This window comes from Mus caroli, unplaced genomic scaffold, assembly GCF_978045245.1.
Source record: "Mus caroli unplaced genomic scaffold, Mus_caroli_1 scaffold_11, whole genome shotgun sequence".
Taxonomy (NCBI): Eukaryota; Metazoa; Chordata; class Mammalia; order Rodentia; family Muridae; genus Mus; species Mus caroli.
In genome coordinates this window covers 51,530,901-51,549,937 of record NW_028227266.1, presented here as the reverse complement: position 1 = coordinate 51,549,937, position 19,037 = coordinate 51,530,901, and the positions used below count along the sequence as shown (strand labels likewise).

General features: G+C 39.7%; 1 protein-coding gene across 1 annotated transcript in view; it reads left to right on the top strand.

Annotated features, from left to right (window-relative positions):
• Positions 1 to 19,037, top strand: part of Atm (ATM serine/threonine kinase) — a 112,416-nt gene that overhangs the window by 32,124 nt on the left and 61,255 nt on the right. The window contains exons 16-24 of the mRNA XM_021171910.3: positions 357 to 446; positions 9,515 to 9,698; positions 10,498 to 10,697; positions 12,758 to 12,840; positions 12,933 to 13,088; positions 14,551 to 14,626; positions 14,761 to 14,891; positions 16,298 to 16,418; positions 18,061 to 18,234. Of these exons, the coding sequence (XP_021027569.1) occupies positions 357 to 446; positions 9,515 to 9,698; positions 10,498 to 10,697; positions 12,758 to 12,840; positions 12,933 to 13,088; positions 14,551 to 14,626; positions 14,761 to 14,891; positions 16,298 to 16,418; positions 18,061 to 18,234 (1,215 nt within the window). The remainder of the gene's footprint in view (positions 1 to 356; positions 447 to 9,514; positions 9,699 to 10,497; positions 10,698 to 12,757; positions 12,841 to 12,932; positions 13,089 to 14,550; positions 14,627 to 14,760; positions 14,892 to 16,297; positions 16,419 to 18,060; positions 18,235 to 19,037) is intronic.

The following is a 19,037-nucleotide window of genomic DNA, read 5'->3' as shown; positions in this document are numbered from 1 at the left end:
GTACTTTAGTGATGCATAAACACAAAGATATTTACTTTGTTTATATTTCCTTAAGAAAAGTAGTTAGGCTGTAGTTGCTATTCTGGTTACTTCCTAGTTTATTGCCCTCTTGAATGGACTTAAATCCTGTTCTTAAAAAACAGAAAGAAAAGAAAGAAAGAGAGAGAGAGAGAGAGAGAGAGAGAGAGAGAGAGAGAGAGAGAGAGAGAGAGAGAGAGATGGTGGTATATCTTAACTTAGAACTTGACCTCAGTTCTGAACTCCTATCTACATTTCATTCAAGGTAGAGAAAATAGTACCACGGAACTATGTATTTGTTTTATTGTTCACTGCTTATATCTGTTTTCAAATTACAGCATACGCCAAATAAGATTGCCTCTGGCTTTTTCCTACGATTATTGACATCAAAGCTTATGAATGACATTGCAGATATTTGTAAAAGTTTAGTAAGTATGAATCCTTTTTTTATTAATAAATTTCTTTGATACTAAGACGCAGTAAAATTATATATATATATGTGTGTGTGTATGTATGTATGTATGGGTATATATATATTGTGTGTATGTATGTACGTATGTATGTGTCAGAGAGGAGGGGAGATGAGCAAGCATAAGCAAGCCAGTGCATGTGTACTACAATATATGTAGAAGTCAGGACAACTCCTGGGAGTGGGTGCTCGTCGATCATTTTTTCGCATCCAGTGATTGAACTCAGGATGTCAGGCTTGCATGAAAAAACCTCTACCCAGGCTGAGAGATGGCTCAGAGGTTAAGAGCACTGACTGCTCTTCCAGAGGTCCTGAGTTCAATTCCCAGCAACTACATGGTGGCTTACAACCATCTCTAAGGGGATCTGATGCACTCTTCTGGTGTGTCTGAAGACAGCTATAGTATATCCATGTATATAAATAAAATAAATAAACCTTTAAAAAAAAAGAAGAAGAAGAAAAATACCTCTACCCACTGACCTAGATTGCCAATCCTTTAAATTGCAAAGTTTTGTTGAAATACCTATTGAGTAGATAAGCATTTCATAGTATATAACATGTTGGATTTTTAAAAAATAAATGTAGCCTTTAATAAGCTTTTGCATTTAGGGGATATGTATTTGATTATTGACTATTCCTTCTCTTTATCCTTCTCCTTCAAAATTTATTTATTTATTTTACATACGTGAGTACACTGTAGCTGTCTCCCGACACACCATAGAAGAGCATAGAATCCCATTACATATGGTTGCTGGGAATTGAACTTAGGACCTCTGAAAGAGAGCAGTTAGTGCTTTGAACTGCTGAGCCGTCTCTCTGCCCTGATTTCTTCTTAAGATCGGTACCTGGCAGAGTAGTTTAGTTATCTTTTAGTTTCCTACTAAATAATTGAAAAGATTGCATTTATTGTCCAAGACATGTTCTCAGTATACAGCTTGGCTAGCCTAGAACTTTATGTGTAGACCAGGCTGACCCTGAATTCACAGAGGTCTACCTCTGCCTCCACCTTCTAGGTGCTGGGATTAAAGGTGTGCATCTCCATACCAGGCAAAATTATTCCTTTAAAAAATAAAATCCCAAAGTAGGGGTGACACCTTGTCTTTTAGGAGTATGTGTTTACTGTGGTGTTTATACTTCATCTTCTGTGACTTTGGACTTATACACTCTTTTTTACATTTAATTGTTCACTTCTAGTAGTTTACTGGGTGAAAAAATAGTCTGTAACATTATTTTTTATATCATGGCAAATAGTTTTTCCTTGTTAGTGTATTTCTTTTTTTTTTTTTTTTTTTTTTTTTTTTTTTTTAATATTTTTATTACATATTTTCCTCAATTACATTTCCAATACTATCCCAAAAGTCCCCCATAGCGCCCCCCACTTCCCTACCCACCCATTCCCATTCTTTTGGCCCTGGCAATCCCCTATATTGGGGCATATAAAGTTTGCAAGTCCAATGGGCCTCTCTTTCCAGTGATGGCCGACTAGGCCATCTTTCGATACATATGCAGCTAGAGACAAGAGCTCCAGGGTTCTGGTTAGTACATCATGTTGTTCCAACAATAGGGTTGCAGATCCCTTTAGCTCCATGGGTACTTTCTCTAGCTTCTCCATTGGGAGCCCTGTGATACATCCAATAGCTGACTGTGAACATCCACTCCTGTGTTTGCTAGGCCCCGGCATCGTCTCACAAGAGACAGCTATATTTGGGTCCTTTCAGCAAGATCTTACTAGTGTATGCAATGGTGCCAGCGTTTAGAAGCTGATTATGGGACGGATCCCTGGATACAGCAGTCTCTAAATGGTCCATCCTTTCATCACAGCTACGAACTTTGTCTCTGTAACTCCTTCCCTGGGTGTTTTGTTCCCAATTCTAAGAAGGTGCACAATGTCCACACTTTGGTCTTCATTCTTCTTGAGTTTCATGCGTTTATCAAATTGTATCTTATATCTTGGGTATCCTAAGTTTTGGGCTAATATCCACTTATCAATGAATACATATTGTGTGAGATCTTTTGTGATTGTGTTACTTCACTCAAGATGATGCCCTCCAGGTCCATCCATTTGGCTAGGAATTTCATAAATTCATTCTTTTTAATAGCTGAGTAGTACTCCATTGTGTAAATGTACCATAATTTCTGTATCCATTCCTCTGTTGAGGGACATCTGGGTTCTTTCCAGCTTCTGGCTATTATAAATAGGGCTGCTATGAACATAGTGGAGCATGTGTCCTTTTTACCGGTTGGGACATCTTCTGGATATATGCCCAGGAGAGGTATTGCTGGATCCTCCGGTAGTACTATGTCCAATTTTCTGAGGAACCGCCAGACTGATTTCCAGAGTGGTTGTACAAGCTTGCAATCCCACCAACAATGGAGGAGTGTTCCACTTTCTCCACATCCTCGCCAGCATCTGCTGTCACCTGAATTTTTGATCTTAGCCATTCTGACTGGTGTGAGGTGGAATCTCAGGGTTGTTTTGATTTGCATTTCCCTGATGATTAAGGATGTTGAACATTTTTTCAGGTGCTTCTCTGCCATTCGGTATTCCTCAGGTGAGAATTCTTTGTTCAGTTCTGAGCCCCATTTTTTAATGGGGTTATTTGACTTTCTGGAGTCCACCTTCTTGAGTTCTTTATATATATTGGATATTAGTCCCTTATCTGATTTAGGATAGGTGAAGATCCTTTCCCAATCTGTTGGTGGTTTTTTTGTCTTATTGATGGTGTCTTTAGCCTTGCAGAAGCTTTGTAGTTTCATGAGGTCCCACTTGTCAATTCTCGATCTTACAGCACAAGCCATTACTGTTCTATTCAGGAATTTTTCCCCTGTGCCCATATCTTCAAGGCTTTTCCCCACTTTCTCCTCTATAAGTTTCAGTGTCTCTGGTTTTATGTGAAGTTCCTTGATCCACTTAGACTTGACCTTAGTACAAGGAGATAGGAATGGATCGATTCGCATTCTTCTACATGTTAACAACCAGTTGTGCCAGCACCATTTGTTGAAAATGCTGTCTTTCTTCCACTGGATGTTTTTAGCTCCCTTGTCGAAGATCAAGTGACCATAGGTGTGTGGATTCATTTCTGGGTCTTCAATTCTATTCCATTGGTCTATTTGTCTGTCACTATACCAGTACCATGCAGTTTTTATCACAATTGCTCTGTAGTAGAGCTTTAGGTCCGGCATGGTGATTCCACCAGAGGTTCTTTTATCCTTGAGGAGAGTTTTTGCTATCCTAGGTTTTTTGTTATTCCAGATGAATTTGCAGATTGCACTTTCTAATTCGTTGAAGAATTGATTTGGAATTTTGATGGGGATTGCATTGAATCTGTAGATTGCTTTTGGCAAGATAGCCATTTTTACAATGTTGATCCTGCCAATCCATGAGCATGGGAGATCTTTCCATCTTCTGAGATCTTCTATAATTTCTTTCTTCAGAGACTTGAAGTTTTTATTATACAGATCTTTCACTTCCTTAGTTAGAGTCACGCCAAGATATTTTATATTATTTGTGACTATTGAGAAGGGTGTTGTTTCCCTAATTTCTTTCTCAGCCTGTTTATTCTTTGTGTAGAGAAAGGCCATTGATTTGTTTGAGTTAATTTTATATCCAGCTACTTCACCGAAGCTGTTTATCAGGCTTAGGAGTTCTCTGGTGGAATTTTTAGGGTCACTTATATATACTATCATATCATCTGCAAAAAGTGATATTTTGACTTCATCTTTTCCAATTTGTATCCCTTTGATCTCCTTTTGTTGTCGAATTGCTCTGGCTAGGACTTCAAGTACAATGTTGAATAGGTATGGAGAAAGTGGACAGCCTTGTCTAGTCCCTGATTTTAGAGGGATTGCTTCAAGCTTCTGACCATTTACTTTGATGTTGGCTACTGGTTTGCTGTAGATTGCTTTTATCATGTTTAGGTATGGGCCTTGAATTCCTGATCTTTCCAAGACTTTTATCATGAATGGGTGTTGGATCTTGTCAAATGCTTTTTCAGCATCTAAGGAGATGACCATGTGGTTTTTGTCTTTGAGTTTGTTTATATACTGGATTACGTTGATGGATTTCCGTATATTGAACCATCCCTGCATCCCTGGGATGAAACCTACTTGGTCAGGATGGATGATTGTTTTGATGTGTTCTTGGATTCGGTTAGCAAGAACTTTATTGAGGATTTTTGCATCAATATTCATAAGGGATATTGGTCTGAAGTTTTCTATCTTTGTTGGGTCTTTTTGTGGTTTAGGTATCAGAGTAATTGTGGCTTCATAGAATGAGTTGGGTAGAGTACCTTCTGTTTCTATTTTGTGGAATAGTTTGTGAAGAACTGGGATTAGATCTTCTTTGAAGGTCTGATAGAACTCTGCACTAAACCCATCTGGTCCTGGGCTTTTTTTGGTTGGGAGACTATTAATGACTGCTTCTATTTCTTTGGGGGATATAGGGCTGTTTAGATCATTAACCTGATCTTGATTCAGCTTTGGTACCTGGTATCTGTCTAGGAACTTGTCCATTTCATCCAGGTTCTCCAGTTTTGTTGAGTATAGCCTTTGGTAGAAGGATCTGATGATGTTTTGGATGTCTTCAGGATCTGTTGTTATGTCTCCTTTTTCATTTCTGATTTTGTTAATTAGGATGCTTTCCCTGTGCCCTCTAGTGAGTCTGGCTAAGGGTTTATCTATCTTGTTGATTTTCTCAAAGAACCAGCTCCTTGATTGGTTGATTCTTTGAATAGTTTTTCTTGTTTCCACTTGGTTGATTTCACCCCTGAGTTTGATTATTTCCTGCCGTCTACTCCTCTTGGGTGAATTTGCTTCCTTTTGTTCTAGTGCTTTTAGGTGTGTTGTCAAGCTGCTAATGTGTGCTCTCTCTAGTTTCCTTTTGGAGGCACTCAGAGCTATGAGTTTTCCTCTTAAAAATGCTTTCATTGCGTCCCATAAGTTTGGGTATGTTGTGGCTTCATTTTCATTGAACTCTAAAAAGTCCTTAATTTCTTTCTTTATTCCTTCCTTGACCAAGGTATCATTGAGAAGAGTGTTGTTCAGTTTCCACGTGAAGGTTGGCTTTCTATTATTTATTTTGTTATTGAAGATCAGCCTTAGTCCATGGTGATCTGATAGGATGCATGGGACAATTTCAATATTTTTATATCTGTTGAGGCCTGTTTTGTGACCAATTATGTGGTCAATTTTGGAGAAGGTACCATGAGGTGCTGAGAAGAAGGTATATCCTTTTGTTTTAGGATAGAATGTTCTGTAGATATCTGCCAGATCCATTTGATTCATAATTTCTGTTAGTTTCACTGTGTCCCTGTTTAGTTTCTGTTTCCATGATCTGTCCATTGGTGAAAGTGGTGTGTTGAAGTCTCCCACTATTATTGTATGAGGTGCAATGTGTGCTTTGAGCTTTACTAAAGTTTCTTTAATGAATGTGGCAGCCTTTGTATTTGGAGCATAGATATTCAGGATTGATAGTTCCTCTTGGAGGATTTTACCTTTGATGAGTATGAAGTGTCCCTCCCTGTCTTTTTTAATGACTTTGGGTTGGAAGTCAATCTTATCAGATATTAGAATGGCTACTCCAGCTTGTTTCTTCATGCCATTTGCTTGGAAAATTGTTTTCCAGCCTTTCATTCTGAGGTAGTGTCTATCCTTTTCTCTGAGATGAGTTTCCTGTAAGCAGCAAAATGTTGGGTCTTGTTTGTGTAGCCAGTTTGTTAGTCTATGTCTTTTTATCGGGGAGTTGAGTCCATTGATATTAAGAGATATTAAGGAAAAGTAATTGTTGTTTCCTGTTATTATTGATGTTAAAGTTGGCATTTTGTTCTTGTGGCTGTCTTCTTTTAGGTTTGTTGAGGGATTACCTTCTTGTTGTTTCTAGGGCGTGGTTCCTGTCCTTGTATTGGTTTTTTTCTGTTATTATCCTTTGAAGGGCTGGATTCGTGGAGAGATAATGTGTGAATTTGGTTTTGTCGTGGAATACTTTGGTTTCTCCATCTATGTTAATTGAGAGTTTGGCTGGGTATAGTAGCCTGGGCTGGAATTTGTGTTCTTTTAGTGTCTGTATAACATCCGTCCAGGATCTTCTGGCTTTCATAGTCTCTGGTGAAAAGTCTGGTGTAATTCTGATAGGCTTGCCTTTATATGTTACTTGGCCTTTTTCTCTTACTGCTTTTAGTATTCTATCTTTATTTAGAGCATTTGTTGCTCTGATTATTATGTGTCGGGAGGTATTTCTTTTCTGGTCCAGTCTATTTGGAGTTCTGTAGGCTTCTTGTATGTTCATGGGCATCTCTTTCTTTAGATTTGGGAAGTTTTCTTCTATAATTTTGTTGAAGATGTTTGCTGGTCCTTTGAGTTGAAAATCTTCATTCTCATCCACTCCTATTATCCGTAGGTTTGGTCTTCTCATTATGTCCTGTATTTCTTGGATGTTTTGAGTTAGGATCTTTTTGCATTTTACATTTTCCTTGATTGTTGTGCCGATGTTCTCTATGGAATCTTCTGCACCTGAGATTCTCTCTTCCATCTCTTGTATTCTGTTGCTGATGCTCGTATCTATGGTTCCAGATTTCTTTCCTAGGGTTTCTATCTCCAGTGTTGCCTCATTTTGGGTTTTCTTTATTGTGTCTACTTCCCTTTTTAGGTCTAGTATGGTTTTGTTCATTTCCATCATCTGTTTGGATGTGTTTTCCTGTTTTTCTGTAAGGACTTCTACCTGTTTGATTATGTTATCATGTTTTTCTTTAAGGATTTGTAACTCTTTAGCAGTGTTCTCCTGCAATTCTTTAAGGGATTTTTGTGCTTCCTCTTTATTGTCTTCTGCCTTTTTATCAGTGTTCTCCTGCATTTCTTTAAGTGTGTTATTAAAGTCCTTCTTGAAGTCCTCTATCATCATCAGGAGATATGCTTTTAAATCCGTGTCTAGCTTTTCCGGTGTGTTGGGGTGCCCTGGACTGGGCGAAGTGGGGGTGCTGGGTTCTGATGATGGTGAGTGGTCTTGGTTCCTGTTAGTAAGATTATTACGTTTACCTTTCGCCATCTGGTAATCTCTGGGGTTAGTTGTTATCGTTGTCACTATTTAAAGATTGGAGCAGAAGCTGTGTTCCACTCACCAGCAGTCTCTAAATCCTGCGGCGGGGGTTGTGGGTAGCTGACGGTACCCCGGTGCTGGTCCAGCCGGAAGAGGCCTGTGGTCCTACTCAGGCCGTTTTTCTGCTTCCCTAACTAATGTAGTCTCTGGTCCCGCGTGCAATTGGATTGGAGCAGAAGCTGTGTTCCACTCTCCAGAAGTCTTAAGATCCTGTGGTGGGTGTTGTGGGTAGCTGGTGAGTGTCAGCTGACCCTGCGCCCCAGCTGCCCAGGTGCTTTTCTGACTGGAAGAGGGTTGTGGCCCTATGTAGGCCGGATTTCTCTCTCCCCAACCAGAGCAGTCTCAGGTCCCGCGTGATTGGACTGGAGCAGAAGCTGTGTTCCACTCACCAGCAGTCCCAAAATCCTGCGGCGGGGGTCTTGGGTAGCTGGCGGGTGTCAGGCAACCCTGCGCTCCCGCTACCCTGGCGCTGATCCGGCCGGGTGAGGCCTGTGGCCCTACTCAGGCCGGTTTCTGCTTCCCTAACTAATGCAGTCTCAGGTCCCGCGCAATTGGATTGGAGCAGAAGCTGTGTTCCACTCACCAGCAGTCCCAAAATCCTGCGGCGGGGGTCGTGGGTAGCTGGCGGGTGTCAGGCAACCCTGCGCTCCCGCTACCCTGGCGCTGATCCGGCCGGGTGAGGCCTGTGGCCCTACTCAGGCCGGTTTCTGCTTCCCTAACTAATGCAGTCTCAGGTCCCGCGCAATTGGATTGGAGCAGAAGCTGTGTTCCACTCACCAGCAGTCCCAAAATCCTGCGGCGGGGGTCGTGGGTAGCTGGCGGGTGTCAGGCAACCCTGCGCTCCAGCTACCCCGGCGCTGATCCCGTTAGTGTATTTCTTTATGAGGCTTATACTGCTGTGCTCTGTTTGGCAGTCATGATAGTCCACTCTTTGGGAATAGTGTATGCTTATCTCTCAAGAAATGACACATTTTTAAAGAATCTACCTGCTCTTGCTTTTTTTCCTTTGTCAGATTGGCGGTGAATCTTTGATAGTCATCCTGTCTAAGCCTTACAGGCTGTCTGCTTAGGGCTCATACCTCTGTCAATCCCATTCCCTCTTACTTAACATTTCAGGTCACTTTCCCCTCCTAACCAAGAGCTGCCACAAAGATGCCTGTATTTTCGCTTTGTCTTCTTGTACTTGTGCACTTGAAGGATGGAAGAGAAATTCCATAGAGGGACTCACTTTTTCAAAGGAATGTATGAGAATTTTAGGGAGCATTTTTGTTTGCTTGTTTTAAGATACGATCTTAGTTATGTTGCCCAGGCTGGCCTTGAACTCTAGACTCAAATGATTCCTTTGTTTCAAGTATCCAAAAAGGTAGGAGAATACAGGCACATGCCTCTGTGCCTAGCTTTAATTTTAATTTTGATCTTGAATGTGATTTGGTTGTAGGATATTGCTATTGTCCTACATAATAGTCCTAATAATTGATACTTCTGTCAATTTCTCGTGCTAACTTTAACATTTTTATTAAATGTTGCAAGGTATTGTTCTGGGGGGGGATACATAGTGGCATTTGAATGTGTAAATACAATACAGAATGACTGCTGGACTTCGTTTTTATTACATTTATTTTATATCTGTGTGTGTCTGTGTGTGCGCATGTGTCACAGTGCACGTGTGGAGAACAGTTGCTAGAGGTTATTCTCTTCCTAACCTGTGGGTTCCAGGGATTCAACTCAGGTCATCCAGGCTTGACAGCAAGTTCCCCTGTCCCATGAGCCATCTCGCTGGCCTATGCTACTTTTTAATAAAATAAATTATTTTTGTAGCTTTAATATTATCCTACTATCTAAACAGATTCCAGTTTATATATCCACTTCCCCACAAAATTATGAATTAAGATCCTTCTGAAAGAAGTTAAAAACGTCTTTGTTTCTCCTCTTTAAAGGCATCCTGTACGAAAAAGCCACTGGATCACGGAGAAGTACGTCCAGGGAAAGATGATGAAGATGGTGGTGGTTGTGACAGTCTGATGGAGGCAGAGGGTCCATCATCCACTCGTCTTTCTAGGGCTTACCCTGCTAGTTCTGTGAGCGATGCAAATGATTATGGAGAGAACCAGAATGCTGTTGGTAAATAAGTATTTACTGCTCTGAGGTTTGTTTGGGTTTTGTTTTGTGTGTTTTTTGTGTGTGGTTTTTTTGTTGTTGTTGTTTTTTGGTTTTTGGGTTTTTTTACCATTTTACATTAATTTGGCACAGTAAGGGGCCTCACTGAAAAAAACCTTTAATGATAATTTCATTTCCCATAGGTACAGTCTACTTGGATTGATCTTTTTCTATACATTTAAGACTTTTAACAACCCCCACCCTCCTCCCCACCCCCAGAGACAGAGTTTTACTCTGTCGCCCTGTCCTGGAACTCACTATGTAGACCGGGTTGACCTATAAACTCACAAAGATCCATCTACCTCTGGCTCCCTTGATTTGAGATTGCGAGTGTGTCCCACCATGCCTAGGCACTCAAAAAATATATATATATATTGGTTTTAATTCTTTTCTGTGTCCTTGTGTGTTAATGTGGGTACACACATAGATTGGAGAACAGTGTTCTAGAAGTCAGTTCTCTCCAACTGTGCACTGTGGGTTCTGGGTTTCTAATTCAGTTTTATCAGCCGTCTGCAAGCCCTCTTACTTGCTGAGCCAAATTCACTCACTGTTCCTCCTTACAACACATTCTAAGCTACTCTCATTTTAAAATCATATTCATTAGTTTCTTATTTTATTCTTCATGGGAGAATTAAAATGTAAAGTAGTTTAGAAGAAACTAAAGGCTAGGTTATTTGAACTGTGGAAAGCTGGAAAGATGTTTGAGGTTGTATCTGTCTACCGGGTCCCTCTCCCAGTGTTAATAAGTGCCTTTGATTTTTAGGTGCCATGAGTCCTTTAGCTGCCGACTACCTGTCCAAACAAGATCATCTTCTCTTAGACATGCTCAGGTTCTTAGGCCGATCTGTAACTGCATCTCAGAGCCATACTGTGTCGTTTAGAGGAGCTGACATAAGAAGAAAATTGTTACTGTTGCTTGATTCTAGCATACTCGATCTCACGAAACCCCTCCACCTGCATGTGGTGAGTCAGAAGCTTTTCAGTTTGTGTGGTGTTGCCATGTTGGATTTGTGAGAGTGGAGCAGTAACTTTGCAGACTTGAGTTAATTTTTTGGAAGATAAATCTGAGACCAGTCATATAATATTTTCTGCATGTTTGTGTTGCCCAGACCTAGCTGAAGCAGTCTCACCGAGTACACGGAGTAAGAGGCCCGTGCTATTATCGTGCCTAGACTTCTCAGGTTTCCTTTTGACATGCTATGAGAAGAATTGAAGTAGATGCTGAAGCATTAAAACTTGGATTATTTTGAATATTATTTGGTGTAATTTTTATGAATTATTATAGAGTGGAACAAGAGGCATCTTCTTTGAGATAGGTTCTCTCTGTGTAGCCCAGGCTTGCCTGTACTAAATAAATAGTCTTTCTTCCAAGTGCTGAGATTATGAGTGTAATTAACAGTCAGAAAAATGTAGATCTTGACCATAAAAATAATTTATAACATGGAATTTGAGGTCTGAATTTTGGCCTTTGAACTCTGCTAGTACATACCTTCAGTTCCAGTTTATAACTTTACGGCTTATTTCTTGTTCCTCTGCACATGTTTGTAGCTACTTTGTTTGTCTTTATAAGGCAAAATGAGAACCTTCCTTTTCACGAACAAATAATGAATTTGTCCATTCAGTAATGTTCTGTGAAACTAAGTTCTTATCATGTGGAATATTGCCTTATCTCATTCCCTGTAAACAGTTGGAAATAGCTCCCGGCCTGGTGGCCATCATCTGGGTGTGCTCAAGGTTATATCCTTGGTTCTGGTAAACTAGCAGACATACCTGGTGAGCTCCTAACCATGCAATGGAATCCTTGGCATGCTGTCTTGAACATGCACGGGCATTCCCTAGTAATGAAAATAGGTTTCATTGTGTGGTCCCTTGGCTTCCTTCTTCATGAACACTAGCAGACTATTAGCCCTGACCAGTCGGAGGGGTCATATGCTTTCCTTAAGGTTTTGATGTTTAAAATCATTTTACATTCTCAGTAACATTACATATGACTCACATATTAGGCATTAAAGAGGATTTTAATGTTTTTTTAAGATTTATTTATTTTATGGATATAAGTATTCTGTAGCTGTACAGATGGTTGTGAGTCATTATGTGGTTGGTTGCTGGGAATTGAACTCAGGACCTCTGCTCACTCTGGCCCTGCTCGCTCCAACTCTGCTCACTCTGACCCAAAGATTTATTTATTGTTATATGTAAGTACACTGTAGCTGTCTTCAGACACACCAGAAGAGGGCGTCAGATCTCATTACAGATGGTTGTGAGCCACCATGTGGTTGCTGGGATTTAAACTCAGGACCTTCAGAAGAGCAGTTAGTGCTTTTAACCACTGAGCCATCTCTCCAGCCCGATTTTAACATTCTTTATACGATATGAGAGAGATATGAAAAATATCTCTTAGGATTTTTTTGGTGTTACTAGAAAATTTCTTAAACCTTTGAGAAATTGATTGCTTAGTTATAACTACCATTATAAATGTTCACATAGAACACAGCTCTTTGTGCATAGTAACGTATAATTACAAACCTGCCATGACGAGTAGGTAGGTTAGGATAGTTTACTTTTAAGGATTAAAAGCTTTGCTCCCCAGAACTCAGTCATTTTTCACCTTTGAACTTACCATAGCCAGCATTATTCTGGAACTGTAGAGCTATAGTATAGTCTCATATTCTTTATCTTTTAACTGCATCGGTGACGGTAATGCTCATTTATTGAATTCCAGAAATTGAGGTTAATGTTTCTACTCCTTAGTTACATAGCCAGGTAATTGATATATCCCCGGTGTGAGGGAATATGTTCTCCATGGCACATGGCCAAGATTTTTTTAAACCATTTGAGTAAATCTGTTATGCTGAGTTTTAAATCTAGTATTTGACTTTAAAGATTTTTTTTTTATATGCTGTGTTTAGAAATTTACAGCTATGTGCATGTTTGAATTCGTTTATATATGCTTTTAAAAGTGAGTGATTTGTGGATAAAGCTGGCTTTTGCTTTTTCTTTCCCTTTTTTTTAAACCATCTTAGTACTTAGTGCTCCTGAAGGATCTCCCTGGAAGCGAGCATTCATTGCCAATGGAGGATGTTGTTGAACTTCTGCAACCATTATCGTAAGAAGTGAAAGCCATATGTTATGCTCACGTTGAATTATAAACTGACAGTGTGGTTGTAAGCTTATAACCTTCAACCTTTTCTACCACAGCCTTGTGTGTTCTCTGCATCGACGTGACCAAGATGTCTGTAAAACGATTCTAAGCAATGTCCTTCATATAGTGACAAACCTAGGCCAGGGCAGTGTGGACATGGAGAGCACACGGATTGCTCAAGGACACTTCCTGACAGTGATGGGAGCATTTTGGTAGGCATAAGTCTCTTTCTCTAGTTACTTCACTGCCTCTGGATGCAGATGTAAACTCTGTACGTTAGTGATTTCCTAGTTATCATGTATAAATAACATTTCGCATCTTTTAACAGTAATATACATAATCTGTCTTCCTCTTTTTATTTATTTATTGATTGATTTGATTTGATTTTTAAGATGTATTTATTTATTTATTATATGTAAGTACACTGTAGTTGTCTCCAGACACACCAGAAGAGAACATCCAATCTCATTACAGATGGTTGTGAGCCATCATGTGGTTGCTGGGATTTGAACTTAGGATGTCCGGAAGAGCAGTCAGTGCTCTTAATTGCTGAGCCAGCCCCGCCTTCCTCTTTTTAACATGCATGTTTGTGAATGATCACTTGTATGAGCGTGGGTACACGTGTGTCGTTCCTGTAGCAGTCAAAGAGCAAGGTTGGGTGTCAGTCCTCAGTCTGTACCTGTTTGAAGCAGGTATAATGTTTGCTGTTGCACACACCTTCCAGACTAGCAGGTCTACAGGTTTCTTCTGCTGCTGCTTCCTGTCTCACTGTCGACATTTTGAGTTTACACATACGGATGCTACTGCACCTTACTCTACATGAGTTCTGGAGAGCCAGACTCTGGTTCTCATACTTAAGGACGAGTGCTTTTCTGTTGAGCCATTTCCCCAGCTATGTCTTCCATTCCCTGAAAAGCTACTTTGTTTTCTTATAAGGTTTTCTTTCCTACAGTGTTTAGCACATGGCCCTGTAAATTTGAATCACATAATAACTTGATATAGATGTTGCATAAAAAAAATCCTAAAAATCAATCCTAACAATCAACTGAATTGTTGTTGATCCAAATGAACCAGTTGATTTTTGTCACTGTTAATTTCATTCATAGTCTCACAGTAACATTTAAAACAGCTTTCTAACCTTTTATTTATGTTGTGTTGGGAAGTCATGCTGCACATGGGCAGGTCAGAGAGCAGCTAGTGGGAGTCAGTGTTTTCCAGGAATTGCACTGAGGTCCAGCGAGTGCCTTACCTAGTAGGTCATCGTGCTGGCCGGACAGAAGCATTGGGTGGTTGTAGATGATCACCTGCATGTCACTTAGATGCCTCCTCATGTTTTATTAATAAGTCAATCTGGAACCTAGATTCTCTTAAGTCTGTACCATAACGATGAAAACTTAAAAGATATTCTGTTTATCTTTAGTTTGCTATAGCATGCATGCCCAAAGTGTGTCAGTTCCAAGATACAAAACAAATAATGTACATCAAAATGATTTTCTTAAATTTCGCTTGAATTTTAGGAAAGGTAAATGCACTGGCATTTTCCACATACTGAGAATTGATTTAAAATGGACATTTTGGAACTAACCTGTGATAATATTAGTATCCGTTGACTTTCTTTTTTGTCTTTGCTTTTGTTTGAATAATTACTACATTAAAAATCTTACCTAATTTCAGGCATTTGACAAAGGAAAAGAAATGTGTATTCTCTGTAAGAATGGCATTAGTAAAGTGTCTTCAAACACTGCTTGAGGTGAGTCACTCCATGTTACTAAAAAGTTCTTCTTTGAGATTGTTAAAGCCACCTCTATATCTGTATGCTACTCACGGATTTTTCTCTTAGTTCTTTTGTATTTGACTCATTTTTTAATTGTTATTTTACTATAGGCCGATCCATATTCCGAATGGGCAATTCTTAATGTAAAGGGACAAGACTTTCCTGTAAATGAAGCTTTTCCACAGTTTCTTGCTGACGATCATCATCAAGTTCGGATGTTGGCTGCAGGGTCAGTCAACAGGTAATGAGTTAGGTTTTCATGAAGCTCTTGTATTGCTGCCGACATCAGTGTGGCACCCTCACTAGCTGTGATGGGGCAGTGACTTACACTTAATCAGTACCAGGATGTGCCTGGAATTTGTGTTCTTTCTTTAGTCTGACAGTTCTTTTGCTTAGATAGCATTATTTTCTCCAAGTTACAAGTGAAAACTCTGGCTTTGAGAGGTAACTTGCTTAGTGCTATGGAACTAATAATCCATTGATTTGAGTGATATGTGTCTACACCTCTGCCACCTAAGGGGGTGTAGACTATTTAGATATTACCATGGCTTGACGTGGGTCAGTAAAGTGGTAGTTTCTTTACTTCATACAGTGATGATATAATCATTGCTGTGTTTTAACCTAAGATAATATTTGGCTGTTCAGTTGCTCACTGACGATGGAAAAGAAGTTATATGCTGCTTAAAAAACATCAAAGCGGAAACTGCATATTATTCAGACCTAAGTGGCCAGTAAAAGAAGGTCAACATTGTCCAAGAAGTCAATATTGTCCAAGAAGTCACATACTGAACCCCGGTGATTCTCAACCTGTGGGTCACGACACCTTGGAGGGTTGCCTAAGACCATCAGAAAGCGAATATTTACAGTTCATAACAATAGCAAAATTACAGTTATAGAGTAGCAATGAAAATAGTTTTATGGTTGAAAGTCATCATAAGCATGAAGGAGTCGCAGCATTAGGAAGGCTGAGAGCCACTGGCCTGTGATGTTAGAACTATTGAGTCCACACTTTGTCTCTGTGACAGTCATGTTTCCATGAACCAGGTGTAGTCACATTCCTCATTTGTTTTAATAAGAAAGTAGTGCATTGTCAGGATTGCTAGTGGGATTGTGTGGAAGTTCAAATCCTTACTGAACTGAGGTTAAAGCTCTCAGGTTATAGAGGATTACAGTTGAGTGTTATAACTCAGTGTAGTGGTGGCATGGGGAAAAATCTCCCACATTTCAAAAAACTCAAGAATGGTTGGTAAATAGGATGCATAGCACTGATAACCTTTCCCCACATAAAATATTGTGTGAACTGAACATCGAAGCATTAAGATACTCACTTTGGGGCTAATTAAATATTAGAACATGATGACAAGTTTATGGACTCGTGTGATTCATGTTTGTTAAGAGGACAGTGAATCTTTCTGACAGCCTGAGTTTAATGTTCAAATCTGAACAGTAGTTCAAAAATCTTTGAATCTTCTTTTCTTACAGGAGACATTGACTTATAGATTAACATTTAGCAGGCTGTCTGAACTGCTAAAAGTCTTTCAAACCAAGGCCTGCTATCTTACCTCATGGAGGGGTTTTCTTTTGTTCCATAATATGCTTTGTTTTGATATCTAGGGTTTAAAATAAATTGAATTTTTTTTTTTTAAGATTATTTCAGGATATGAGACAAGGCGATTTCTCCAGAGGCTTGAAAGCACTTCCTCTGAAGTTTCAGCAGACATCTTTTAACAATGCATACACGACAGCAGAGGCGGGAATCAGAGAACTGGTAACTGTGATAACCTCACACATGTGGTCTGTCTGTGTCATATTTCTCTAGCACACTGGAGTGGAGTTTGTATTTAGTAGTGAAAGAACCTAGTGGGGAGACCCCCACTCTGTCCCCGGTTCGGTGTGCACCTAGAAATCACGAAAAAGACCAGCTTGATGTAAACACACGAGGTAGTTTAATGACGGAGCTCCGGACCAGCATGTATCTTACACAGGAGATAACGGATGTCGGCTCGAGGCTCTAAAGTTAGGGGTTTATATAGGAAAGGAGTCAGGGTAGGGGAAGAATTGGCACAGTTACACACAAATGGGCAATTTAAACATCAGAGAGTAACTCTAAAGGGAGGGTGTTTATCTTGGTCGGCAGGACATCTGGCTAAAACCCAAACCATATCAGCAGGTGGTCCCTTACTCATCTTGAGCTTGTCCAGAGATTGTCCTTGCGTGCCTTTCTTATCTCAATGGCTAGTTGGTTCCTGGGATGACTTTACAGCCTTTGTTCTTTGCTCTAAGCCCAAAAAGCCCTCTTAACTAGCAATCCCCATGAGACATGGACCTTGAATAAACTTTCTGGCTAGGGCTTTAAAGTCTTGAATTTAGTTTTCTTTCTTTCAGTAGTTTACACTATAAAGCTGGTCTAAGTCAATGGTATGGACTGAATAAAATTTTTCTGAATGAAATTTATAGGTCAGAATGAGTCCAATAATAGCAATTACTTTTGCTTTAATTTATCTATGCTGTTTTTGTGAGGACACTCCAATTTAATGGGGATTTTGATACACTAGAGAACTTAAAAAGGTTTTTTTTTAAGAAATCTTTAAAATCAAAAAGACAAACCCAAAACACACCAAAAAATGCTGTGTGTGTCATGATGTGTGTCTCTGGCCTTACTATTCAAAGACTAAGCTAAATTTGGACTGTAGAGTGATTACACCTAGTTAAAAAATACAGATAGGGGCTGGAGAAATGGCTCTTAGTTAAGAGCACTGACTGTTCTCCCAGAGGACCAGGGTTTGATTCCCAGGACCCACATGGCAGCTTACAACTGCCTGTAACTCCAGTTCCTGGGGGTCCAGTTCTTGTGGCTTTTTCTGATCTCTGCAGGCACTATACATAGACTTACAAGCAGGCAAAACGCCCACACACATAAAATTAAATTTTAAAAATGTAAATGGTTCTCTGTTGGGGACTTTTGAAAACTAATTGATCATTGAAATGAAAGCATGCCCTTCTTTTGTAAGACTTTCTTGTTTCGTTTTATAGTATAGATGGTGATAATCTTTAAAGAAGAAAACACTATAAAGATGTCTCAGTAATAAAAATCCTCCTAGCAGTAGCAGCTATAGTGAAAGGACTCTTGATACTTCTTGTTCTCATTTGCTGTGTGCCCTTTAAACTAACACCTTGTTAGAATCTTTTTTCCTTTGGTAATTGTTTCCACTAGATCTTAAGAAATGGCAGCTTTTTTATTTATCTATAGAAAAGCTTGTTTCTCGAAGTCATTTTCTCTTAGCTCATTATTATAGGATTTAAACTTTTCGGGCTGCGTAGAGGTTAGAGAATACTTGAATTTGAGCTGGCTTGGTTGATTTATGATTTTAAAGATATTTATGCCGTTCTTCTTATGATTCTTTTTGAAGTTATGCGATTCTCAGAACCCTGATCTTCTGGATGAGATCTATAACAGAAAATCTGTACTACTGATGATGATAGCTGTGGTCTTGCACTGTAGCCCAGTCTGTGAAAAACAGGCTTTGTTTGCTTTATGCAAGTCTGTGAAGGAAAACAGATTAGAACCTCATCTTGTGAAAAAGGTATGGTGAATATGTTCACATTGTATGTGGCTTTTGACACTCAGACACAAATTTTTTAGACTCAGAATATTGCAAGCAAGCTTAGTTTCTCTCTCTCTCTCTCTCTCTCTCTCTCTCTCTCTTTCTGTGTGTGTGTGTGACAGAGAGTGTGTGTGTGTGTGACAGAGAGAGAGTGTGTGTGTGTGTGTGACAGAGAGAGAGAGAGAGAGAGAGTGTGTGTATGTATGTGTGTGTGAGTGTGTTGGGGCTTGGACCCAGAGCTTTGTATTTAACTACTGAGCTGTATTCCCCTCCACAGCCAAATTTGATCATTCTTTATGTGGCATATTAATTTGTATTCAGTGTGACTTACTTCTTAGTCAGTTTAAGAGCATTTTGCACAGCACTCACTGAGAATAAACAATAGTGGATGGTCTGTCTCCACACAGACCATATTCTCTGGAACAGTGTTTATGGAGGGAGACACTTGGAGATATTTGGTTGCTTTTGCCTCCTCAATTGTGGAGAAGCACATTGGGATTTAACATAGTTAAACAGAAAACAGAGTTGAGGACAGTGTGACCTTTACGTTACATTTAGGGAAGAGGCCTGGGCTCAGTCAATTTCAACAATATCATCCCATTCTTGTAGAATATGGTAGCCTTCCCCGCTCTTCCACTCCAAGTTCATTATTTAGGAACCTTTACAGGCTCCTGTTGCATGTTTTAATGTGGTGAGTATGGTCTGATGGGCAATTAATTAACTTTCTGTACGAGCCTGGGTTCCATGGAGCTTTATTGTAGGCCAGTCTGCAGGGAATTGGT